The sequence below is a fragment of the Bombus pascuorum genome, chromosome 12 (assembly GCF_905332965.1).
Source record: "Bombus pascuorum chromosome 12, iyBomPasc1.1, whole genome shotgun sequence".
In the NCBI taxonomy this organism is placed as follows: Eukaryota; Metazoa; Arthropoda; class Insecta; order Hymenoptera; family Apidae; genus Bombus; species Bombus pascuorum.
In genome coordinates, this window is record NC_083499.1 from 10,082,981 (window position 1) to 10,110,296 (window position 27,316).

At 35.0% G+C, this 27,316-nt stretch overlaps 3 protein-coding genes across 7 annotated transcripts in view; 1 reads left to right on the forward strand and 2 right to left on the reverse strand.

The window, feature by feature from the left end:
* Positions 1 to 21,916, forward strand: part of LOC132912642 (uncharacterized) — a 609,022-nt gene extending 587,106 nt beyond the window's left edge. For 4 of the 5 annotated variants that reach the window (XM_060970231.1, XM_060970232.1, XM_060970234.1 and 1 more), the window contains 5 exons: positions 90 to 193; positions 1,005 to 1,385; positions 1,654 to 1,737; positions 2,688 to 2,854; positions 4,662 to 21,916. In XM_060970231.1, the coding sequence (XP_060826214.1) occupies positions 90 to 193; positions 1,005 to 1,385; positions 1,654 to 1,737; positions 2,688 to 2,854; positions 4,662 to 5,013 (1,088 nt within the window). In that variant the 3' untranslated portion in view covers positions 5,014 to 21,916. The remainder of the gene's footprint in view (positions 1 to 89; positions 194 to 1,004; positions 1,386 to 1,653; positions 1,738 to 2,687; positions 2,855 to 4,661) is intronic. The other variant, XM_060970235.1, reaches the window with a different exon arrangement.
* A 490-nt stretch (positions 21,917 to 22,406) lies between these two features.
* LOC132912669 (uncharacterized) lies at positions 22,407 to 24,178 on the reverse strand. The gene is made up of 2 exons (XM_060970296.1): positions 23,164 to 24,178; positions 22,407 to 23,096 (listed from the first exon to the last, which is right to left on the reverse strand). Exons 1-2 carry the CDS (start codon positions 23,206 to 23,208, stop codon positions 22,749 to 22,751), a joined length of 393 nt encoding a protein of 130 aa, XP_060826279.1. The 5' UTR covers positions 23,209 to 24,178; the 3' UTR covers positions 22,407 to 22,748.
* A 344-nt stretch (positions 24,179 to 24,522) lies between these two features.
* Positions 24,523 to 26,920, reverse strand: LOC132912663 (putative GPI-anchor transamidase). Its single transcript, XM_060970288.1, has 4 exons — positions 26,638 to 26,920; positions 25,959 to 26,564; positions 25,771 to 25,881; positions 24,523 to 25,701 (listed from the first exon to the last, which is right to left on the reverse strand). The coding sequence occupies exons 1-4, from the start codon at positions 26,692 to 26,694 to the stop codon at positions 25,465 to 25,467; spliced, it is 1,011 nt and encodes a 336-aa protein (XP_060826271.1). The 5' UTR covers positions 26,695 to 26,920; the 3' UTR covers positions 24,523 to 25,464.
* Positions 26,921 to 27,316: the final 396 nt, after the last annotated feature.

The following is a 27,316-nucleotide window of genomic DNA, read 5'->3' on the forward strand; positions in this document are numbered from 1 at the left end:
TACATTTAGTTTACGCTTTCACGCCAGAGAATGCGTTGTTTCCGCGCGAACGAATTTGTATCTGAAGCAAAAAACTTTTGTTTTTGCAGTGGAAATGTACCTACAATTTGCATGCTGCGCTGCGGTACCAGGTGGAGGAAGGAACAAAGAATACGCGCTTCATCTGCTGCACATGTGCAAAGGAAATATTCATGTACGATTCTTTCAGTTTAATTCCTTTATTCCATTTCCATTATCCCTAAAATTCCTATACCATCCTTTTTCGCTTTTCTTTTTCTCTTGATACAATTTTGAGCAATGTATTATTGTAGTTGAAAACAAAACGGTTAAAAAAATTGTATATAGCTAGTGTCTAATTTTCACATATTTCATACATTTCGTAATTTTATCCATTGGGGTTGTTTATACAAAATACATGACATATCCACGATTATTAAAAAATTACATCTTTCCCTTGAACTCGATCTATGCTATTCTGTCTCTGCTATGTTCTATGTACATACAATATCATTCTCATTGTCTATATTCCATACTTTATATTTTCCTTCGTTTTCAAGTTTCTCATCAATTACATATAGCCCGAAATTATATCAAATTCAACGTCCGATCGTTCGCTGTTTGTTATTCTTTGAAACATTTCAATTAACTCGCAAACAGTATCGAATAGATTTATATCTTCCTGTTCTAAAGTAAAGAAATATCATCATCTTTATACATCTTTGTATTTCCATATTTCATTATCATTTATTCTCTTGCATGCACAGAAATCAACGCATATTCTCTAACTAATAGTTACTAATACGTAACTATTTTATTTTATCTTAACTGTCAAACTTCTATTTAGTCATTTTCATAAACTTATCTCAACTTAGTCAAATACTCAAATACTCTTAGTATGAAACTTTTCCAAATACAGAAAGTTAGGATTTCTCATCTTCTCGATGTCTCTCTTTTGTTAAATTCTTTAATTAATAGTATCAACGTGGTTCATTGTTCGTTTCTAGGAAGCAATGCTAAAGTTGATGAGACCGACGCCTCCGTTACCAGCGCAACATCCGTTGCTGAGTTACGAGTGCCACGAAACCGACCGATGGACGTCGCAGGAAATGGACGCATTCTACCAGGGCCTGTTGAAGTACAACAAGGACTTCTCTGCGATCTCGCGAGACGTGGGTGGCAAGTCCGCGAAACAATGCGTGCAATTCTATTATCTGTGGAAGAGGCTGTGCCCGGACGAATACAGGAGACTGCGTGTTCGCCACGGTAAACCAAAGATTAAGACAGAGAGCAAGGATTCCAAGGACACTAGGGAGCTTCGCGACGCCATCGCATCGGTCACGGAGATGGACTTCAGCGAAAACAAATCTGTTATTCACCGCACTCTGGTAAGTTCAATCGAGATTCGAACAATATTATTGTTAAATCACGGATGCTTATGCGTTTAAGGGACATTTAAATATACAGACAAAGAATTCTCTTGCAATTTTAACGTGATTTTAAAGCATAGAAAATTATCCTTGTATTTATATCCTATAAAGATCGAAGACTATTTAATTATCACGATTGTAACATTTCTAAATATTGTGATATTTGTATCTAACATTTATTTGTATGAAGTTTGATTTTTCGTTTCACGTAGAACTTGTTCTTCAGTTACAGACAAACGAGAGAGAAAACTCGGCTACTCTGACCACTAGCGACGGAGAGCTGAGATTATTCGCATACGACTGCCCCGATGTGAGTACCATTACTTTATATTACCCTCTATGTATTCTATCTTTTACCTACAAGCTTTATTTGATACAATGAGACCGAGTAACTCCAAACGATAACAAATATTACGATTTTAATAAATAAGGTATTAGAGTAACAGAGTTTGTTAGCTGCTGAATATAACTTAATGTCACCGCTTCTTTTTGATTAGGAATATATGACATAATATCGAGCATTTTAATATTCTTTTATATATATATATATATCTTTTTTTTTAACAACAAGCATAGATCGATCTTTAAATGTCTAGACGATTATCGAGACTATTAAATGTATCCTTCATTGAACTTGTATTATTTTTATTTTTTTTCAATTATTAATTATTAAACTAACTACTCGTCGAGTATTGAATACGAATCGTTCAAATTGAATATTATTTACAGCAAATATTGTTACTGCGCTAAATAGTATATTTTAAAAAAATATTAAAACGATCTAACAATTTATATTGTTTTTATTGCAAGAGAAGTAAAATAAGCAAAGAAATTCATTTTCAAAGAAATGCATGCATGAAACGGCATTTTTATTAGAAGAAAATACCTGAAAGTACTGGAAATTTGAAAAATCTAACTCGGATACGTAATATGTGAGCGAAAATCTACAAAAATTCACAATGATCGATTCGTATTCGATTTGTACGTACAGCGCGTGACCACTCGACACGCGTAGATAACGCGTGAACGTTTAAGTGTCGCATGTGACTTGTTGTTGGACCTGTCGTTTCTACTTTTCTCTCACGCTTTCTTCTCACAAGGTACGAGCGCGTTGTGCGTTGCGTTAAAACCAAACACGTTTTGTGCGTTTACTTATCTCTGTCCGTCGTCGTCGTCGTCGTCATCGTCGTCGTCGTCGTCGTACGTGTTGTTGTTTGTTTGTGTTGTTTATTTTGGCTTTGTGTTTCTTTGTGTTGTCAGAGCTTTAGCGGAAGTGTAACAGTAACGATGGCCGGAAGCACCCAAACCGCCCAAACCGGCAATACCGGCCACGCCACAGTCAACACCAACTCACAAACTCACACTAGTTCTGAGCAACAACTACCCGTGCCCACCCCACTTCACTACCCCTGCAAGATTTGCGGGAAGTAAGTCTCCAATCTCTAATCTAAACAAAAAATTAAGTCCATTTCGAATAAAATAACCGACGGCTAGCCACTGACACAAGCGAATTAATTAACACGACGGGTTACAAGCGGCAAGTATCGGCGCAAGCACAACTATAGAGAACACCTTTGCTTTTTTTTTTAGAGGGCGAGAGAAACAGGCCGAGAAAGAAAGAGAGCCTTCCTGCATTAAATTATCTCGTCTTCTTCCTTTTTTTTTTTTTTTTTTTTTTTTTATCTCAAACCACGTAGAGTTTCTCAGTGCTCGTTTTTGTAGATTCGAATTTCGGTTACGTGTCGTATACTCAACGGAGAGTTCGTGAATAACAGGGATATTTTGTTAATAGTAGTTCCAGAAGGGATGTTACTTAATATTATAATTAAATAATTAAAGGAGAGACAGATTAAATTTATTGTTTACAGGAAAAAGAATCTTTGGGATTTAAAGTGAATTCTTGGATTAAACGATTTTTGAAAAATTGTTATAACGTTAAAGTTGCAAAATAAGTGTTTAGAAAATAGAAGTTGATGGAAAGATGATTTGAAGAAGCCAAAGATATCCTTGATATTCATTAGCACTCTGTACTACAAACATATTTTCACAAAAAGACTCATTACGATACTTGTATCCTACTTGCTGCTAGATACTGTTAATGCCGCTTTTTAATAAGTGTTTTACTTACTATGTATTAACGTAAGACAATAATTATGCAATATGCTATTGCAGCAAGTTTGATATGTTCAATGAAAACGCACTATTTTTTATATAATATACTCATATAAATTGCTTGGTACATATGTTTTCAACAACCATAGGTATTTTGCGGCAAATTTATTAAAACGGTATTGTTAATCGTCTCTGTCCTCTACTTTTAATTCCTTTTGTCTTGAGATTTATTAATTTGTTTAAAAATCTGCTTGCAACGCTCTGTGCATAATAGCATAATGAAATCGATGTATTTGCCTGAACGTATACGTTTCAAATCTAGAATTTAATTGCAATGTTGCGAAATATTGCAAAAATGTTACAGAAACATCGATGTACATATAATGTAGAGAAAATAGTGGAAAATTTCTAACGATACGTAGTAGCGTATATGACCATGATACGTAAATCAAATTTTCTTTCTTTTTCTTTTCCATCGTTCAGAAATGCATTGTGAAAAATATTATACATCTGTATCTCCTTGCTCGACATAATTTTTTAATAAATTTGTTATTCGCCTCATTAAATTACGTTTACGTTGCTGTCACTTACATTCCTTTCTCTGTTAAACCAGCATTTCGATCTCGTTCATTTGAATTGCAATCGTTCCAATACGGTTACACGTCGCACGTCAAGGTGAATAATTCCGACAATAAATATTTAGAATGCTTGCATTACCATGGAATCGATAATTAATGTTGCAGCGCATCATACGCATGATCTGTCATTAATTAGCTCAATGTTCATACGTCGTTGTCGTCACGATCATGAATACCGAACACATCGTTGAAAATACGTTCGACAAGAATTACAAATACTCAAAATCATCGAAATTATACACCAATTTATCAAAGAGAAAGGAGATTACAAAAACAAAATGAAAGATCCCCTTTCGATACAATACTATTAATGTTGCCCACATCTCGATAGCTTCAATTTCTTTGATTCGCATAGTCTGTGTGTTATGTACCGATCCCAGGCATCGTGTTTACATTTACCTATCTACGGTCTAATCCGTTCAAACTTAATTCCGACAGTAAATCGTCGATTGAACTAACACGATCGTTCGATTTGTCTTTGCAGAGTTTTCAACAAAGTGAAAAGCAGAAGCGCACACATGAAATCTCACAGGCCGGTACCCTCGCCCGATTCAACGGGACAGGAATCTAAAAGGCCTGCACAGCAGCAATCGAAGGTGCAGCAATCCCAACAACAACGTCAGCAGCAACAACCACAGCAACAACAATCGCAGCAGCAGCAACAGCAGCAGCAGCAGCAGCAGCAGCAGCAGCAACAACAACAACAACAATCAAGCAGCGTTTCATCGCAGGCCCAAGACTTCAATCAGCAACAACTGCCTCCCAGCAATAGTGACACCGGCGCTCAGAATCAAGCGCATTTATGGCACAACCCAACCCGGCTCAGACCACCATAGGACGATGACCAGCCGGTTCAACTAAAGTTACCTTAACGAAGGCTGTAACGGTACGGTAGGAAAGTATTTTACGGTCGCGCTACGTTAATAGGCAGGCACTACTAAGAGAAACTAAAACTAGAAAACAATAAATCACGATCGTCGAAGGATCGTCGATGGCACGACGAAAACGCGTAAAAAGTTAGTGACTCCAGTGTCAATCTACAGAGAAAGAAAGAGAGAGAGAGAGTCGTGTCTCGAAACCTCCTACGCAGAGGCAAAACGTTAACTGACGTTCTAGGCGAGTTGTAAATGAAAAACGGACACTTCCATATGATAGATAATATAGTCCCAAGAACAATGAAAAGAAGGAAACAAATTAAACGAAGAAAATGAGAAATACCTCTTGTACGCGCTATGGACTTGAGCGAAACGAAATGACGCGTGTTCTCTACCAGACCAGCCATACCATAAGTTATACATAAGCGGTCATACATAGGTGAGGAACACGTGCATCGGAGGATGAAGCTATCCCGAGGTACCTCTATCCTTTGTTAGTAACAGACACCGTTGAAAGGAAAAACAAATGACATAAGTACGATCAGAATGGAAATTCTAATTTTTGAAAAGAAATCTAGATACTGAAAATGACGAAAGGAGGATAGAGATATCGCGTAGGTGTTATACTTCGCAGCCGTAGTCGAATCTCTGTTCAACGAGGAGACAGGGTAACGGAAGTCCCCCATTTCGTGTCGAACGAGGGATGGACGAAACATCGCGACAGTCCAGCAACGGCAGCGGTCAACAGCGATCGGTTGGATTTGTCTATGGGATAATAATCGAACGTGCAAGCTTTCCGTCTGTTTTATTGATCATTTTCGTTTTGTCGATTAACGAAAGAGGATGTTGGAGACGCGTGAAAACGTCATCGACGAACCAAATGGCCTACAGGAAAGATCGTGTCCTACACGAGCTACACACTGGCTGGTGTTTTTAAGTATTTCCTTTTTTTCTTTCTTTTTTTTTTTTTAAGTAGCAATCTAGCAGAGGTTTAAACCTGACTGGATGAGTCAGGATAAGGGAATTAGCCACGATTTAGTGCGATGTAACGCGTTGAACGATTATTCGCAGTTTTCGATGTACCTATTATGGCTATATGCACGTGAAATGTTCCCAGGATTGTGCCACAAGACATTAACTGTTACCTGTTGCCTCTTTGTCATTTTTTAAACATTTTAGATTAATTTTAATCGTCTTTTCTTCACTATCTACTCTTCATTACTTCTTTTATTATTTTTTTTTTTTTTTTTTTGGTGTATCGTAGACGAGATCGGCTTACGAATCGAATCGTTTAACCTTCGAATTAGAAGAATCTTTTCTTTCGGATATTTTTCAACGAGATTCGAATGGTAAACAAGACGATTAGAATAAAGAGAGGTATATATCGAAGTATAAAGCTAATTGGTTAAATATAACATGAACGTAGTGTAATATAAGACGAACTTAATCTAAAATTGATCTTGTTTTTAAAAAAGCACGTAAGGTAACGATCTTATAAACGGTTCGCGAGCACATCCCGTCCTTCTAAAATTAATACGACTTGTTGCACGTTCGCTCTAGTTCTACTTAGTTTAAATTTACATTTAGCGTATTTAAATGTCGATATGTAAAGCGATCAATCGTCAAGAGAAAACGTTCGTAGATTTGTTGAAGCTCCCCAAGATTTTTGTTACCTCTGTTACTTAATATATATAATATATATATTAACTATATTTGTCAGAATAAATTTTAATATATATTATATATATACATATTATACATATGTATAAACAGATCGATGTAATTTGAAGATGACTCGTAGCCTAGGTGAGATATAGTCCTCTATAGAAGAAAAAAAAAAAAGATTAAGAAAGAGAGACACGTTGTTCAAGTTTCACTTCGGGCCGCGATCGATCGTGCGATCGCGATCGAACTGTAACATAAATTAATTATACATACAGCCATGAATACATTATATATACGCGCATCTAACGCAGACACGTGGCAGAGAGTGTTTATTTAAATAAATCAAGATGCGAACAAAAGAAAAAGTAAGAGATAAGAAAAAGAACAGACGGATTATTATTCGACTAACAATGATCGCGTTAGATCATCACTCTATGTGTACATAATTCGTGTACATGTCTGTACATAATTCTAAACGTCAGTGTCTGTATGTACAATTCGAATGAATTTTAACGCAAAAAAAAAAATACGTAGGTTATAGGTTTTAGGTTGTTTTAGGAGGGATCTATATTATAAATAAAGTATATATACTTGGCTTGATTTTCTACCTTACTAGGGACTACGAGGCGAGACCCTCGAGACAATGACGGTGAATCGCCTGGATACAAGTTTCGCAAATTTTTATCCTTTCGTTTTAACGGAATTCAACGATGTTCCTGTATGTAAGGTGCCTTAAACGATGGTTTGCGTTGATTTTATAAATTGTTACCGTGGTGTTGACAATACGTTGTCTCACCTTTATGTTTCGAAACTTTATCCGATAGGTAGTACAAATGTAATTTAATTAAAGAATAATTATGTTAGCGATTATTTAGCAATTATATCGTTTAATTAATATTTACATCGGCGTACGAAATTCGGCCTGAACGGCAGAAATTCTATGTTGCTTGTTTTTAGTTACGTTGTTTGATTGTTTTAAATGTATATATAGGAACATCGTTCTCGGCGAAATTTTACAAGATATACGAGAAACAAATATACGAGAAAAGCTACACGTGGCGTTGACACGTACTCGAGCTACGTTTCACGATACGTGTGAACGCTAAAACGTATACATGTGTATCCATTGGCCGACGTCACTCGAGAGATTGTCGTTCAGATTTGTCCGCCGATCGTAGCTGCTCTAATTCTACCTTTAAAGATATTGTTATTGTTAACACTCTTCTTCTTATTAACTTTTACCATTAAAAGGAATTAAAAAACCACGATATACATTTTAACTTTTTAAACTTTTCACGTGTAAAAAGGGGAAAAAAGCGAAAAAAAGAGATGCAAGTGACTGAGGATGCTTTTAAAGAATCTGCCAAGTTTTAAACGAAAACAAAAGGGGAGAAAGGAAGAGAAAAGTGAACGAAAGAAAGGATTGCTTGACATTTTCCAATGTTGCTTTTTTAGTCTGAAAAATACGCGAGCAAAGAATATCGTTACAAACAACGTACAAACACGTTTCGAAACAGAAGGAGAGAAAGATCTAGGAGAAAGGAGAGATACTTCCGTTTGACGTTCCGCATTCGAGCAGATTCGTTGGATTTTAAGCTTACGAGAGAATCGTCTGTCCTTTATGCGTGTGTGTCTTGTGTTTCTTCCATGTTTTCCCTTTCCAATCCTTCTCAACCCCCTGATCTACCGACGAAAATGAAATCAAGAAAGAAATGTGTAACGCGCTGTTCAAACGACAAACGTTCCGGCCACGCACCATTCGTTCATTTACAGACAAGAATTGCGTATCGATGGAAAAAGAAAAAAAAGAAAAGAAAGGCGTATGGCCAAGGGCACCGTTCTATCTATTTAAAGAAAGAAAATCATCTCTCGAAAAAAAGAGAAAACCGTTGATAAATAACGAATCCTTGTTTCCTAGATACCTAAATATCGTTCCACAGACACGCAACGAGCGATCGTTTCGTTCGAGAGAAATATTTTTATCACGTTGACCACATTTGATAGCAATGAAGAATAATTAAATCGAAGCAGTATTTTATCGTTCAAACGTTCGACGCATGTACTTATTTTCGAATCTTAAATCGCGAATATCACGGATACTTACGGCCCATGGGTATACCTCTTTTACGACCATAGAAGAACACACGATTTTGTAAACTCTGAGTGAACGGCCTCCAGTAAAGAAAGAAAGGAAAAGAGAGAAAGAAAGAAAAAGAAATAAGTCGAATAAGATGCGTAATCCTAGAAATCTATAATTAATTATACTAACTAAGATCCTAGGTGATTCGAGTATTTAAAAATAAGTTCATTTAAGGTGTAAAACTGTTATATATGTGAATCCCGACCACAGGTCCGGGTCATAAGTCGCAATGCAACAAAATTAGCAAACATATCATTTAAGACAATACACTTGTTACAGAAACTACGTTTCTACTAATGTAATTCTTATTATATGTACGTAATCTAACTCTTAATCAGATTTAGAATCGATTCGAGGTGAAACACGACGTAGTTAGTGATAAAAAAAAAAAAAAGAAAGAAACGAGAAGTCGAGAAAGGGGAAAAAAGAAGAAGAAAATGTTGAAAATATTACACAGCAGCGAGATCAAATCCAGAGATCACGATCGTTAGTTGTTAAAATACAACCGAATTAATTTCGTAGTTAAATAATTCTTATTAAATTGCGTTACGAATTTAAGAAAAAACAAAGTGATTATGTACTTAAAATTTAGTTAGCTTTTAATCAGCCTTCTTGGGTAAGATTATGTGTACTTAATAAAATGTAATTATTCTACGTTCTTTCTCCTGTAACGAGAAAGTTCCAAGCTTGGCCACACTCTCTGGATTTGTTTGGCAAATGTAAACGCAAGAGGCAATTCTGGAGGCTGATTACTCAGAATTTTGAGGAAAGGTACGATAAAACGAAGCAATGAAACAGTAACGAATATATGCATGAATTGTACAAACGAGTCCCTCCACGTCACAGAAAAAAAGAATGATATATATATATATCTATATGGAGAATATATATATAACAAAAAAAAAAAAAAATGATAAATATGTGATGTATTTAAATGGTATGTGGTATATGGTATTACATATTTGTACATAGGCGGACCCGTGCCATCAATTAGTGAGTTGTACCGATATTGTACTGCCATTAGTCGAGTTAGCGGATAACATCGAGTGAATGGAGATAGATTGACGACGAAACGGATTACGTTCATCGTATGAAATTTTTTGTTTCTACCGGCAAAATGGTACAGCCGAACGAAAAGCGTAGCGGATTCGAATTCGGAGATTAATTTTATTATATTTAATTCTATGTGACTATCCAGACCGAGTGAAATTGATTTTTAGCAAAAATCTTATTTAAGCACGACCTGAAAAGTTTAGTTTAATTTTTATCGAGCACGAAATTGTTACGCAATTTATTTAATATCGTACTAGACGTTATCGATTATATTTATCTAAGTGTTAAAAAAAAAAATGTATAGTTTAAATTATTTCACAATGCGCTGATTAATTTTGAAACTTCGACGAAGTACAAAATTATTTAACGATATTTTAATATATATTATATTCGTAGTTAATTTAAATGATTAAGCAGACCAAGGCAACATAGTGTCTTCGAGTCTATCGTTACCATTGTTCATCGTGAATGTGATTGATTTTCATTAGTCGAATTTTATTTAATAATTTATTAACACACCATAACTCGTATGTCTGCGAAAAGAAACAGATATGTCTCATATCGTCGATAAATCAAATCGAAGCAATGGCGAGGTGACGTTGCGAAATATATTGGTACAACTCGGCGAAGAAAGTGTAGCGTGGTTATACACCTGAGGAATGTGCTCAAAATACTGTATTAAAATGAAAAAAAAGTCTACTAAATGATCATCATCGTTTATGCAAGAAAAAAAAACTACTCTTAAACAAGTGAAAAGTTATTTATTGGATTATATTGATATCGTAATCTATCGTCCTCTTACCTATTACCTACTTTAATATCTATCTCTATACGCCAGCATGGTTCTTTATACTCTTCTATTTGATGTTAATACTATTCTCTATTATAACTTTTACTACGACGGAGAAACAAAAAACGAAATGTATTGTTAATAGTGTTTTTAAATGTATTCGAAGCATGGTCAGCTGTAGGTGAGCCACGGATACGTAATGTCGCGTTTCACATGAGAACTGATCGATTCGATCCTAAATACACAAAGATAACGGAACAAAAAAAAAGTAAGAGAAGAGAGAAATAGAAAAAGAGAAACAAAAGGGAAAGAAATAAATTCGTAGAACGCGAGGCATTGGGAATCTTTGATCTCGTTCAGACAAAACCATCGTCGTCTCTCTGTCTTTTTTGCCTGACAACTTTGTGAGATTAGATTCGTTCGATTTTTCGAACCCTTCGATTATTCGATTTTCATTCGTTCGATACGAACAATCTTTCGATTTCGTGTTCAAAGATCCCTTGTCCTAGACAGCCCTTATCTTTGATCCGTTTTGCTGTCGTGAAAAAATCGCGAATATATGGAGAACGTGAGAACAGCACGGTCCAGAGTATTCATGTGACACGGACATTTTTATCGCACGGTTATTATCGCAATAATTATTACGATAGAGTGAAAGAAGAAACGTGTGCTCGGTAGCAATATCGGTGTGGACGCGTGTCCGCGCTGTCGTTGTTTTTTCCACTTCTCTGCTCAACTAGTTCTTACCTGTAAGGTGTAGCTGTATACATTAAAATATCCTCGTCACGGTTAGTCTTTTAAACGAAACGATAAAAAGAAAAGAAGGAAAAGGAAAAAAAAACACCGTTCTCTCTCCGACTCTTGTATTGTCTTTTGCTCAAAACTCGCGTGAAAGAAAGAATATCGAGGTAGCCGATTTTGAGGCTACGCCGGGAAAAGCGCAGACGAACCTCTCGTAACTCTACAACAAATAAACAAAGAAAGAAAGAAGAAAAATTTGCAATGATATCGCTCAAAAGTTGGTGCCATAAGCAATATGGACAATATATTATTAATTGTGTTAGATGACGTATGCGCTAACTACAGCTGGCCGAGTGAGGGATTCCACTTTAAGGGATTTGCAGACGAAACGTCCCGTGATCGTCCCTCGTGAGCAATATTTTTACTAGCCTTACTTATCAAGTATCTAAATAAACTTGAACGTTGCTTTTCAACCTTTCTTCGTCAAATTTCTCATTAATATAGTATAGACTAGTTGGACTAATTCTATAAATTCTTCCATTTGAACGATTCTTTTTCGACTGCGCTTTCACGCAGTTTCACATTCTATACTATACAATCAGCTCATGAGAAACGATAGCGTGGCTTTCCACACATTTACACACAGTTCAGTCAATTTGAAGCGCGATGTGGTACCGAGTCGTCGACGAAAACGATCGAAAATCGATTCGAAGGCCTATTAAACTAACTTTCCTCTCCGATCTACGAGGAGAGAGGAACGAAAGACCCCCATAGGAGGCATGAAAACCCCTCGACACGCGACTCCACCACATTGGTCTTCGGCCAACAAAGACGGCACAAACGTCGCAGCTGATCCTCTGAAACCGAATGCGCGCGTCTGTGACTCTTTGTCGATCCTTTAAATAAATGAAAACCGGAAGAGCGTCGATTTTGTCCAGTTACGCATGGCCTCGTGAAAATTTCGAATCGATCACTGTGTTAGGTATACCTCTTTAGTCTGTCGATAGCCACGATGTAACCGCTTGCTTTTCGTCGTTTTAACGAAGTTTTAACGAAGTCTTTGACCGAGGTGCTACGACGCCCTTGCGCGAATTGTGAATATTTGAACAAGCTTATAAACAGATGGATCAACGAGAGTTCATAGACGCGCACGTTTCTGATTTTAACGTCAGTCGACAAAAATCGAGGAGCTCGAGGTCCGGCAAAAGCATCGACGAAAATTGAGGGCAGGAAGAAGGATTCCATCGATGACGGGAGAAACGATCGGATCGATGTTGATGTGCGCTAGTTAGGCTTAGCCGGAGTGACGAGCTTCTATGCATCAGTATTACGTTCGAAGAGCGATACTAATATACATTGGTCTAGTGATTATACATTATATTGCGTACATACGATTTTATTTAATATACACACATATATATATATACATATTGGATATGAAAGGGCGATATTATTATTATTAACTATTAATTATTATTAATTATTATATAGATATGTGGGGATATATATATACTTATATATATATATTTGTATATATAAATACTTATACATGTATAAATATATATATTCGTATATATATATATTTATATATATATGGGCGCCGATTACGTGCAGGGAGTAGGCAGCGACCACGCGCTTTGCGATAGGTCGCGGTTTAAATCTCGATGTTGTTCGTTGAAATGAAACAAAATAAAATAGAAAAGAGGAAGAGTAAAAAGGAAACAACAGCTCGCGCTTCGGAATCGTGAGCGGTGGGGCTTCGGTACGCGATAAAAGGAAACGCAGATGGAAAGGACTGATTTTTGGAAAACGGGGGAAGCAGTTGCTTGCTTCAATTGTTCAGTTTTTTCAACAATGTAAAACTCCCAACAGTCGACTTGTCGTCATCGTGTTCGTTTAAATTCTTATCGATGTACTTCGATATTTTGCAATGAAACGATCGTCGATCCTTTGCAAGGCAATCGTCGAACCGTCGATCAACTTATACATCAAATTCTTGACAAAATTGGTTGAGTTTTTGATCATTGCACGTGAACCAATCACGATCGATCGATCGAATTTGAAACACCGATCCGCCTGTTGCGGAAATTCGACGATTCGCGTGTCTCGAGATAAGTCGACGAAATTGTTCACGGATTAGCTGAACGAAACTTCGGTTTTTCCTCGATCGGCCGATCCGGATGTTTGTCCTTTCGATGATATTGAGCAAAACTTACCGAAAACCCTGGCTCACGAGTGCAACAGAATATTAAAAAAAGATGTGTATAACCGTGGAATAATACCGCTGCGGGAAATTCAAGACAAGCATGAAATAGAAAGAAGGAAATGATGTTTTAATACTCAGATGTAATGTATAATCTAACCGTCGTTTATAAATGGATATGGATGATGAGCAATGGATATATGAAATAAATAAATAAATAAATATATGTATATATATGTATATTATATATTAAATATATGTTATATGTATAATATATGATATATGATATATATACGTAATATATGTATATAATATATATTAAAACTGCATTGCATACGTAGTATATATATATATGTATGTGGCGATATATATGTATATATATACATACATATGGACTATTTTCTTCTATTGATATTGTGAGTAATTGCTGCGTGTTATTTCCATCATACGTCGCAAGGCACTCTGCAACCGACGACGAGACGCGAAATGAACGATTTTAGTCGATATTAACGTCATTGTTGCTAATTTAGCGGTTAGTAGAGGAATCGATGTGATGTAGCGCTAAATGGAACTTCATTTGAATGTACATTTCTCGAGAAAAGAATGTAGCTAATCGTTATTCGTGCATCTATTCGAAAACTTTCGTATGAGGAGAAACGAAATATTAGTATGGTAAATAGTATATAGAATTTTTTATATGATGTAAATGTTCTTTGGAGTTACGACTTACTACCATTGTTTCTAATTAAACTTGTTACAGAAATAATCTTACATACGTGTAGCAAATTAAAAAAAAAGATTCTTAAGAAACAAGGATATTTAATTTTCCGTGAGTTATTGAGTATAACTTAAGGAGCAACGAAACGCAATGCAGATGATTATTCTATCATTATATTTTTCGATGACTTTTTTCAATTTACTTCGATATATTCAATTCTGTTTTTATTATTCATCGAGTTACAATTATTTAATTTTAAACACCTAAAATATTTTATTAATTTATCAGTCGATTAATTTATTCGCTATTGACGTCTTACGAAACTCGATTTAATAAACAAAACAATGTTGGTATTTTCAGTGTGCAATAGATATATTATAACGATATTTTTCAATTGTAAACACATTGTAAATAGTAACTAGCGGTAGTGAATCGAGTCAGCTGCTTCTCGATTACAGTGAACATAATCGATGTCTCGCGTCGTTCGTCTCGTGTATGCGGTGCGTCCTGCGCAAGCTATCCCAACACCGAGCTACACCAAAAGCAAGCGACTAACGAAAGAAATTAAAAAAGAATGAAGAAAAAAGAATAAAAATATGTACGATGTTTAAGCCAAGTGCCTTGTGTTCTGGTAACTAATCATTGATTTTTAACTATGATATTAGAGGAAGTGAGAAAACGAGAGAACGAACGAAAGAAAGAGACACCGAGGAGAAGCAAAAAGAACGGGAGAACGAAATCAAAGGTTTTTGATATCGGTTCGAAGGAAAAGTGAAGCGTGTTCTTCGATAGGATAAGAATACACTTTTTCTCCTCTTTTTATACGATCTTAAATGATCGTTGCTCCGAACTATATCTGCTCTTCGAATAATTTCAGTCGCGTTAATTTCAATAATTTCATTGCAGATTTAACGACTCGTCGATTTTATCAATAATAACTTTAATAACGATTTTAACAATCGTACAAAGAGCAAAGAAACAAGACAATTTCTGAAACGCGAATTGGTATTTTTTATAATACAAAGACGCACAGTGTTTAAAAGATGGAATAGAAAGTATATACGAGTAATCGAATAATCAAAACGCACAATCGTTCGCGTTTTACAGCGACGTTTCTCTTCGATACCTGTTTTCATTGCTCCGAGTGTTTTGCTGCGAAAAAAGATTCGTAACAATGTTTTATCGATTCCGACGTATCGTAACGATGTGCCAAAGCACGAAGGTATTGCCATCGTGCATAAAATCTAGTTTTACGTTTCTTCCGTCTGATTATGCGTAATGAAGAGAAAAACGTTCGTTTTGATTGCTCAGTTTCTCTCTACTTCCACTGCCTGAAAAAAGATTGATCTCAAGTTTACGAATAGCGAAATGTCGTTAACTCTGCAACGTGTCTTCGTTGTCGGAATTTTTTTACCCTTCGTAGCGTATGTGCCTGTGTTAACGAAAGAGTTAATTGCTTCAATCAAGTCTTCGAGTTAATCCATTCTGCACTAAGCCTTACCTCTATCAAAATGATTATTTCATACGATCCTCTTGTCAAACTTATTCAGCGAGATAAACAATAGAAATTTAGTTTAAACGTTAATATGGTATCACGTTATCATGCAAGAGACGCTCGAAGTTTCGTCGACATACTCGGAAACCTCGACCGACTCCCTCCATTAGCTAGAATCTTCCTTCTAACGCTTGAGAAAAACGCTATGCTTTTAACGCTGTTCAATACCGCGAGCGTTTTCACGAAAGTTGGCCAGAAGCGAGGCGAGTGTCGGGTACCGTATCGCGTTGGAAGCTGATTTCGCGAACGGAAGTAAGAAGAGGGAAAGGGATGGAAAACTCGACGACGAAATTGATCATCGAGCTGTTGTTAGGCTTAGAAGATAGAATCACTTGTGCCGCAGTGCACTCCGGGCCCATCCCGTCCCAAATCCTCGGTTAGCAGAAATGAAAAGGAAACGGCGACTAAACTGAATAAAAGACGTAAATAAAAAAATAAAATGTGGACATTTTCATTCGTAGCAGAAATCGTTTGGTGTTGCGATAGACGGCGAAGGTGTCAGAGCAGAATGGAATACGTGTGTTGCGTCATCGTGTGTATGTATGTATATGTGTATACTGTGTGTTACATGAGAAACACGGAAGAAAGAAAACAGATGCGAGAACGAAGCAAAAGAAAAGAACTAGAGAAGGAAATGCAGCGAGTGTTCCGATTGCGCGTGCACGTACGTACGCCGTTTCTTACCGGCGACTCTATACTTAATGTACTAATCTTTTTAACTATGACGAGGAACGAAATATTAGCTATGTCTAAAAGGAATTGATGTACATAGTAGATCTCGGTAGATAGCAAATGTGTCGTGGCCGAGGGAGTTCTGCATTCATGACGCGCTTAAACGGAATCGTGTTTAATATTTCTTTCTCCAGGAGAAAGAACACAAATCGTTCTGCGACGATATTAGTACGTAACGAGGGAAACGAATTATACGAGAGCGTTCGAATAAAATTCGAGGACGTTTCATAGAAAGTGTAACAGCGATTGCTGCCTCATGGATGCATTGAATCGGATGAGAAACCCCTTTAAGCAGACAATCCTTTGTTAGTTAGTCCTTAAATACGCGCGTGTCGTGTCCCTATGTATGAATGAAATGTATGGAAAGTATTAATTCGTAAGGAGCCGAAGTAATTGCGCCTATTCGCCATCTGTAGCCCTACACTCTCCCCTCGTCCCTCTTTCTTATATTTTCTCATTCTTTAGATAGATACGAGTGTACTTAAATCCTAGAGAAAGCGGATACGATGCACGGTACTTTTTATTGGTTGAATGGATGAGTAATTTAGATGTTTTTTAAGTGTAAAAGGAAAAAAGAATAAGATTTTTAAACGATAGCGTATGTCGAATTGGAGAATCAAATTGAATCACGTGCCAATAAAGAGTTTTCTCGAAATATGTTATAACGTATCCTCGTATCCGCTTGTTACATAGTACGTCGATCTTGCGAAGAGTTTTCTTCTTCCTCTTAAAACTCTTGTAGGCATTGGCTTATTTTACGAGCTTCGATATTCAGAACGATTGTATAATACGAATAATAGGTTGGAAAAATTCTTAAGGAAAAGTCGAGAAACGAACAGTCGACAGTCGTTTCGCAGCGTCTTCGCGACTCGCATGTTTTAGAAGAATTTCAATTTTACTCGAGAGAATACGAAATATTTTTTAACCTTTACGTTCTTTCGAATAGATTTAAGATTATGATCCGGTAATTATCGCCAGTGGCGAAAGTTAGATAGAATTAAACAAAATTCGATCGTTAATAATCGGAGCATGGTTTGGAGAGAACGAAACAATTCGGAACTTGTGAAAAAATCATGAAGCAATGGTTCGATGTCTAGTCTAACCATGAACAACAGAGTATTCTGTTTTCAATGATAATTTCTGTAACTGCGATGGCTTCTGATCGGTTTGAAGATGAAGACGATGTCTTTATCGAAATTGACACGGAATAATTGATTTATTCGGAGTGCATCCCGATGTATAGAATTCTAAGCCGATACCTAAGTTTATAATAGAAAAATTTTATTTGATATATTCCGATGAAGTATCAAAGATTTCATCGCAATCGAAATATTGTAAAACGTTTAACCTTTTCCCTGCGTCAGTCGCAATTAGAAAAATATACACGCTTATACATACGGGAATATCTGTATAAGTAAATTATTTTATTGAAAGCAAATTGTCATCAAATTTCATTTGCGATCGTATCCTGCTTGCTGAACATTAATATTCGAAGCCAGTGATCTTAAACGCAAATATCAAAAATGAATTTTCAATTTTTAAATTCCTATTTCGTCGAGTGACTATTATAACAATGAAAGGTATCTGCTCTAATCAAAATATTCGTTTTTACGGTTATCGAAACTGGTGCGAAAAATGTTTCAAAATTTCTTTCGCTGATACCTGGCCAAAGTTCTCTATAAGGAAGCAAGAAACTATTTACACTCTGCGAAAAATCAAAAACAACGAAGATCAACCAGAAACGCGAAATTATTTGAAAAATGAGATCGTAACGCTTAACAATAAATACCGTGCCAAATATCGTCGTTGTAATCAAAAGACGCAACATCTCAGTCGGTGTAGTAAATCAAAAAGAGGAAAGAAACACTGCTGCGATAAAATTAGGAAAAATTCTCGGGTATATCGTTCCGTGAATCTTCCGTTCCTCCCAATAAGTTACGTCGTCGAGGCTGAATCGACTCTCGTTCCTTTTCCACTCGTCTCTACGTACGCGTTATAGTACGTTTTAGCGCAAATGTGTTAGTGCAAATGTGGTGAATCGTAGCCCGCGAGCGACGAACGTGTAGTATGCAATAATATTCTATATAAAGAGTCTGGATTTTATATGTGTCGTGAACAACGGTGTGCAAGAAGGTGCACGAAATCCTTTCGATCCTCTCGATCCAACCCCCTCCCGCCCCTCCGATACTCCTCATGAATTCCACGACTCGTGTGTTTCAATTTAGACGCGTAAGAGATCGAAGCGACGTCGCGTAGGATACAAACTGCGCTCGAGATTCGAACATCTTTCAACGAAAATATCGAAGAATCAAAATTGACAATCAAAATGGAAAACAATTTGTCCAAGTACGAAGAAGGTTAGATAAAGAGAAAAGGATCGGAGAAGTAAACGATGGAAATGATCGAATGGTATTAAAAGTGCTTTTCGGAGAACAATTATCCATGATTATTGGACTCTCGAGTGCATAATTCCGCAAGGAAAGCGCGGTTTGTGTCGATCCAAGGAGAATTTTTCGACTTTAGAGAAGAGATCGACGCATCCTCGCTCGCGCTTCGCTGCGTTCTAGCTACTATTTATGTGAAGGATATACATATATTATACAGTGTACGCAGTAACCGTGGCTGAAGCTCCAAATCAAAATGCACAGATCTAGATACGAGCATCGATCATCGGGACGTTTAATCATGTTCCCGATAGGATTGTTCGTCGAATAATTTTGTTCGTATTTTTAAGCGACGTTGTAAAGCGAAAGCGTTAATCAAAAGTCGACGTTGACGTGGACAGATGGGAAGCACGTGATTTTTTCACTCGTTGATTGATAATGGAAAATTTGTAACACCAATACCGTGTGAATGGGAATGGGAACGATTTTTAATAGGATGAAAATATAAAAGAATTCGTAACAATCATCGATAGTTTTCGCTTTGCAAAACTTTATTAAGCCGTTCGTGCTTAATGGAACGGGAAATTAAAGTAAAAAAATAGGACTGGACATTCTTTAGGATAATTCTTGTATTTATTTATTGTATATTTCTTGTCGGTGCTCTTTGTGTGTGTACATAGCAAACACGTTTATCGATGTTGTTCGTTTGCATTCTCAAGTGCACACGAAACGGTCTACAGAGATCAATCAGAGTTTCACTTTGACCTTTCTACCGAATGGCAGAAGTATAAATCGCCGCTCTATTTCGATACCTAGTTTTCTAAATTAAAAATTCACCATTCTTCTCGAAATTGCAACAGATAATCTTCGAATTATACAAATAGTTCTGGACGTGAATTTTCATTACGCGTAGAAAGTTTCAAATAATTACAAAAGTGTAAAATATTTTACAATTATAATTGAGCTAAAAATTTGTATGAAACAAGAAACACTGACATTCGTGCGAAAGATCAGAGTCGAAGCTTATCGGTCCCCTACGATTCGATGGAAATAAAGGATGAGAAAGAAAAAATCAAAAGCAGAGAGTGTGAGAGTGAGAGAATGAGAGCCAGCTAGACGTCTGACATATCAAAAGACAGGATTCTTCTTGACGAGAAACCACACAGCAATACCTTTCCGCTCAATATGGATAATAAAGGAGGAGTAACATAACGATGTTTTGAGAATGTTTTAATGTTAAAGAATTCGACACCATTTACAGAGACGGTAGACGAATGTATGTAGATATTCCGGCGAAATTTTAACGATTTTTTCGTCACGTACAATAGCGTGTAAAATTGTTTGTAGGCACAAAAATCAATTTCAAAAGACCTGCTTCGTACAATAAGCGAATTGCCGAACTTCGTACCGCGTGCCGATTCTAAAGTTTCTAAATGTCACATCATTCGAATTACGTCATTCGATTGGACGCGGTGTCTTCGTGCAAATCTTGGAAAGCGGTTTGCCAGAGATTGTTGCAAGCACTGAGCGATAGAATTGAACAGAAAGTGAAATTGCAAAAGTAATCAGCTGATAAAATGCATTGAATCGTGAGTAGTTATCAATGTTATTATTGCTTGACGATTTTCGTGATTGTGACTCCTTTACAAAAGTGAAGAAAACGTAAAAGAAATCAAATGTCACCCTATCGTCCTTTTATACCATATAGGAGCAGGTGTACGCGAAAGAAATATTTCGAAAACTCGCCAGCTGAAAGATCGAGTCGAAGCGGCCGTGGTTGAAACTTCGATTACAGAATGAAATAGAAATCGGCAGAAGAAGCGAGAATTTACCAAAGTATTGATACTCGAATATGTTAGATATATATAGACGAGTAAATGTTTATATTCCTCGTTAACGAAAACATCAAAAACAACTTGAGAGGAGAGAAAGAGCAAAGCGCCCGGTGTTCAGAGCACGAGAGGCAGAGGTTCGTTTGTAAAGGTTAAAAAGACATTGGATAGACATTGCGAGATATTAAATATGAGAGAGGAATGGAGTAACGAAAAATTCCATCTGCTTCGCGCCTGACAAAACGGTATGACGGAAAAGAATAGTTCGTAAAAGAGCGAGGATACGTACAACAGTACAAGATAGACAAAATAAAAAGTGAAATGTTTGTAAGATATCGGCTAAGCCCTGAGGAGTTTCACTTTAAAATAGTAGTACGATGAGGACAATGTAAATGTATGAAAGATCTATTAATTACCTGATCCTAGCCCTTTCCTAATCCTTTCAAAGGTACTTCCTCCCCCTCCTCCTTTCGCAGAATCCTTCCTCGGCATCCTTTTCCTCTCTCTCTACGACGAGTGTAAAAAAAATATCATGTAAAATTAACACACCGATTAATATAAATATAAATATAAATATTATAAATAAATGAATAAATATAAATATATATATAAATAAATAAATATATATAAATATATGTATGTATACATGTGTGTATGCGTGTATCTATATATGTATACATACCTACACGTATGTATACACATATATATACATTCTAACAAATGATTGATTGTGAGTCATTTAAATAATTGTTATATGTATTTTCTATATATTATGACAACTAATACAATGATATATATTGAGATGACATTACGGTACTATTAACTAAGTGTAGTTAAACAAAAATTAGGCGGGCGGATGTTCGCGTTACAAGAAAGAGATAGGAAAAGGTTGGATTACTCTAGTCCAATATTTCTATAAATCTCGCTAAATGAAAACAAAAGAAACAAACAAACAAAAAAAAAAACAGAAAAAATGGTGGAGAAGGCGGGCCAGCGTACTCGCGACGCGAAATATTTAAAAAACAGACAAAAACTAGAAAAAAAAAGAAAACGATAGGAACGAGACACTCGAAGCGATTTCCTTATACCACGGTTGGTGAAAGAAGTGTATCTTTTCATCTTGAGAATCACTAGATACGAATGAGAAATAAGAGAGGGGAAACGCGATAATAAGAAAACGATACGTCGTGGTGCCGTTTCGAGTGTGTTCGTTATGTATTGCAAAAAAAAAAAATGTGAAAAAGAAAAAAAAATAACACTGAGTGAAGAAATCAATGTGGAATTTGCAACAAAAAAAATGTATTTTCTCACTCCCACTGCGAGGTGTATGTTCATCGCTACATCTTATTTGGAACGAAAACCTAAATATTATATTATTATATAAAATTACTATATAATTGTAACGAAAATTGTTTTTCAAACGATGTGGTATTTTTATTGTAGATATTATTATATAACAAATAAAATCATGATTCATTGTATTCGTTGAATTTTCATTTCTATAAATATCGAAAAATATTTTAAATAATTTAATTTATAAAACGTTTTAAGTCTCTTTTTATTTTAAACCCTTTTTATAATTACGTGATTGTTGAATTTTTTTCTATTTTATTTACATCTCCTTCTATAATTTCAAACTTACGTTCGTATAAGACAAGCAAATCAAGTAACATTTTATATATACATAATATATCCTATAAGAATGCATTTTATGATATTTCAGTTATTACATAACTTTTTCAATGGACGCAACGATAATTTACCATAAACAACATTATAAATAGATGTCAATACTAACACGAAGGTAACAGATCATTTACAATTCTCGAAACAATATACTAGAATCAATAGAAACATCTCGAACGTTATACCTAGATATTCGATCAGCAAATCACATTTTGTGGATAATCACACCAATTAGTATAGATGTTAAATACTAAGTCATCTTCACAATAGAAAGCCTTTGGAACTGCTTTCGGATGTGTACAATAATAAACTTTCTTGCAATTGAAAGGATCTCTGAAATATCCTTCTTTCACGCAAATTGGAATCAGTGGAGGGACTGGTTCGGTTGGGAAAGAATTAATTGCAGGATCTTTAGGTGATTGTTGTCTCCTGTGGCTTAACACGTCCTTCATATCATAAACTCCTATATATTTTCCATTTAACTTAAACGCGAATGATAACGTGAAGACTGCGATGATTAGTATCAACGTCCTCAAGAAATACATCTAAAAACAAAAATAAGTATGCATATAGTAAATCCATAACTTTGTAGATATGATAAAACCGGTGCACCTCGTCGATTTCTATGACCTTGAAGTATGCTGTGATGGTTGTCATTCTGTGGCTACTGCCATTCGACCTTAGTTTCCTAAATATTCGCAAAAAGCTTCAATAGAATTTAGATTATACTCTATTTTGGAGTAAGTAGCCGCATTTTTATAGCGGCCAACGTAAACTTCACTCATTGATGCAAGAGATAACTATTTTTAATATTGCATTAATAAAAAAGAGAAATTAATGCGTTATGAGTTAGGCTAAATTAGTATCCGACCAGGCGGTCGGCAATGCCAGCGTGAAATGATTTTCAATGAATCTATTAATATATGGATATAAATACCTGGATCTATTAATATATAGCTGCACTCTATTTTGACCTTCGTTCGATCAAAATAATGTATACAAAATATATACATGCCCCTCTTGTACAACGTAGTTGCCCGTACGCTCTTAGTCTGTGAGTCATGTACAGAAGTATTTACGGTAATGTATATTAATAATAATAAATGGTACTTTACCTCAAAATCGAATGAAATAATAATTAAGTCTTGCGTTACCGACCTTCTCGAAGCAGCCAAATGTTGATCTAGCTCAACCTATTATAACTCAAGGATTTATTTTTTTTTTTTCATTTATATTAAAGATAATTAACATCGATGAGTTAAGTTTGGGTTGGTCCATATAAAAATCAGGCCGTTTACTTCAGAATAGAAAGTGTAATCTAAATTCTGTTGAAATTCTTTGTGAATATTTTGGAAACTAAGTCCGAGCGGTGGTAGTATGTATAGGGAAAGGTTTTTAAGAATTATGATCTTGACGACATACTTCAAGGTCATAAAAATCGATTAGGTGTAACTGGTTCCGAAAAATTATTGGGAAAACACATTCATTTTATTGTGCTGAAACACACACTGAAACATTCTGTGATATTACATAAAGAAAGATTATATTCAGAACACTATTCATAGAAGATTAATTAAAAGAAATAATTAATTAATTGTAAACAGCTAAATATTTCCATATGAAAAATTAAAGTAATAAACAAAATATTACGATAATATATATAAGGCACTTAGAATCAATAGAATGTTATGGACTATTTCTTGTCGAGATGGGTTGTCGAGTACGAGACGATCGTAAGGATAAACTTAACATACGTATAATATTTCCAACTATTTTATTTGTATTTACAATAAATGCATTTTTAGAATATTTCGTTTCACGTTTCACCTTTTTTTTTCTTTTTTTTTTGTCAAAATATTGTTGGTGTCGAAAGGATAAATGTGCAATAAAGTTGTTTTCTTCATATTCGATAATTCATAAACTGAAAAACAGAATTCATTGAAAATTTGCGTATATAATATCCACTATACGTCAAGCAATAAATACAATTTAATTTTCACAGATACATTATATTTTCATTACACATTACATTATATTTTAAATGCAGTTTACTCGATATCAAACAAATGTCACTTACATTCCTTTGATTCTGGGTGCGTCATATTATATTAACGATTTACATAAGACGGAGAAAAAACAAACAATCAAAGTTTACGTACAACATTATGAATAAAAAAATATAAAAATCAAATTTATTTATCTTCAGCATAAATTTTGAAATTTTTTATTTTTATTACCAAATGTAACAGTAAATAGTACGAAAATACTAACTTTAAAAAAAAACCGCAATAGTTGAAAGATTTTAACGATGTTCCAAATACTTTTGTATACACTTAGATCGATTAAAGTTCTCGTACGATGCTCTCAAGCACGTTCTGCTAACTGCCGTTGACAGCGCTGGTACCACATTTATACATACATATGTTCATATATGTGACTTCTATATAGTTGAAGTATATAATTACACAGATTTCCATTTATCACGTTCATATATATGTAAAATGTAATCAAGTAATGTAAATATGTAAAATGTAGTAATACTCGCGAATTTTGGAGTTATTAAATACTTCTCATGGAGAATTATTTTAAATCTTACTCTGAAATTGACATAATAACAGTATGGTACGCTTAGTATCTGCTATCTCTCATGGACTTTATTGACTTCTTTCAGAATCACGTACCTTGTTTAATGCTTCTAAGACGATAAGAATATAGTTATAAAGTATAACATAAATGTATGATACATGAGATTTGCTCAATATGCTTGCAACAGTGATGCAAAAATGAGTCAAAGCATGTCAGGAAATACGTTCTCTTATTAACATTATATATATTATTATTTTACGTTTTTTACTTAAATATTTAGAAAGAAAATGTAATTTTTTTAAAGAAATTCGTATTTATTTCTATCAATCACGTAAATTTCGATACGTCTGGAAATTGTGCGACGTAAGAATACTTTCTTTCTGGCTCGATAGCTTTTGTTTTATTTTTTTTCACGGGTAAAACGTTCATTATATTCGTGGTTAATTCTATAGGCCTTAAAGATCCAAAGAAATCTGTAACTGGTACTTTATCAGGATCCCTTCTAAATAAATCTTTTCTTACTCCGACTGTTGACAAACAATAATGTTTGGGACAAACTCTGAGCTAGAAAGATAAAGATTTGTTAGTTTATTCGTGCAGTAAAAATTGCTTTTTATATAATATATAACTTACAAATTCTCCTAAAGTTTTGAAACTAAAAGGTTCTACTTTCTCCAGAAAATCCAATGCATAATATGTATATCTATCTATAATGTAAACACCAATTGCAGGATCCAAGTGATGCTGTAAAAATATGGAAGATATTAATACTATTCAGCTGAAAACATATTAATAATTACAAAATAACTTCAATTACTCACAGAAAGTGAATCTTCTCCCACTAAACTAGAAGCAACTGCTAGAATGTTTGGAGAATAAAACTTCTCATACATTGAACTTGCTTGGCAAGTATCAATAATGAAAAAAATTTCATGGTATCTTCTTTTCTGCCACATTTGCTCTAATGCATCTCCAAGTTCTTTACTAGTAATTTCTTCGGAATCTTGGAATTTCAAGAATCCATTTCCACCATGACCAGTAAGATAAATCAAAATATTAGATCCTTCATCTGTTAACAATTTCTTGGATCTTGGTGTTTCTGGTGCTAACCGCCCGGTTAACAGTCTTACAAAATTTTCTACAGTAACTTCATAACCTCTGTAATCTACTTCTACATCGTCTCCATAAACATTAATATGTTGCTTAATGTTATTAAAGACAGTAGCCGGCCTAGGATTCCTGGGATTGCACGCCATGTCGTCTGCTATCATCAAAATAATTTGCGAATCTGGTATGCCCAAGCGTTTAACGCTCCTATAAATAGATAACACGTTTGCCACATGTCGATAATTAAACCAAAACCTTGAAGTATCGACTAATACTGCCCAATTATTTGAATGTCCCGTCTTAGCGAAGTTGTCCGGTATCTGTAAAGGTTAGGTTTTCGCATTCAACAATGGTACTTTAGAAAATATTGTAAAATTAGATTAAAATACGAACCTCCCATGCATAAGTTAAATGAAAAATGCAAAAAGTAATCACAAATTTTAAATACATTTTGATAAAATTTCGTATCACATAAAACCGTAAAATTTATTATTGCTTTTTATATGCAATAACAATGTGCAATAATCAAATTTTTAAATATAAAGTAAAACATGTATCATTTTATTTGACCCATTTCCATTGTCAATGAATATTTAATTTTTTCATTACAGTAATCTTTACTACTTTTTACAAACTGTACTAATGAACATAACCTTTGAAATGTATACTAAGCAGTTCAAGAAGATGTAGTATTGTCTACCAGATGTCTACGCAATCGAAACGATAGGTGCTGCCTCCGTGTTAAGTGAGAAAAATATAATAGTAACGGTTCTCGAACGTTTGAAAATTTGAAGTGACGATAGAAATTTACTTACGTAAAATACAAACGAAATTTAGTGTAAATTTAACGTCGTGTGAAATTAATTATCAATTTCGAAAAGAAGTAGGCTGTTTGCAGTATGAAATGGTAAGTTTAAAGGATATACTCTCCTCGATAAATGAAATCAACAGATACGAACAAATCTTTTAATATATCAGCGAAAATGGTTATGTTGTACAGAGTGGAATGAATTATCCACATAACATAAATTTAATTCTTTTTATTTCAAATAATTATACATTCATTATCACT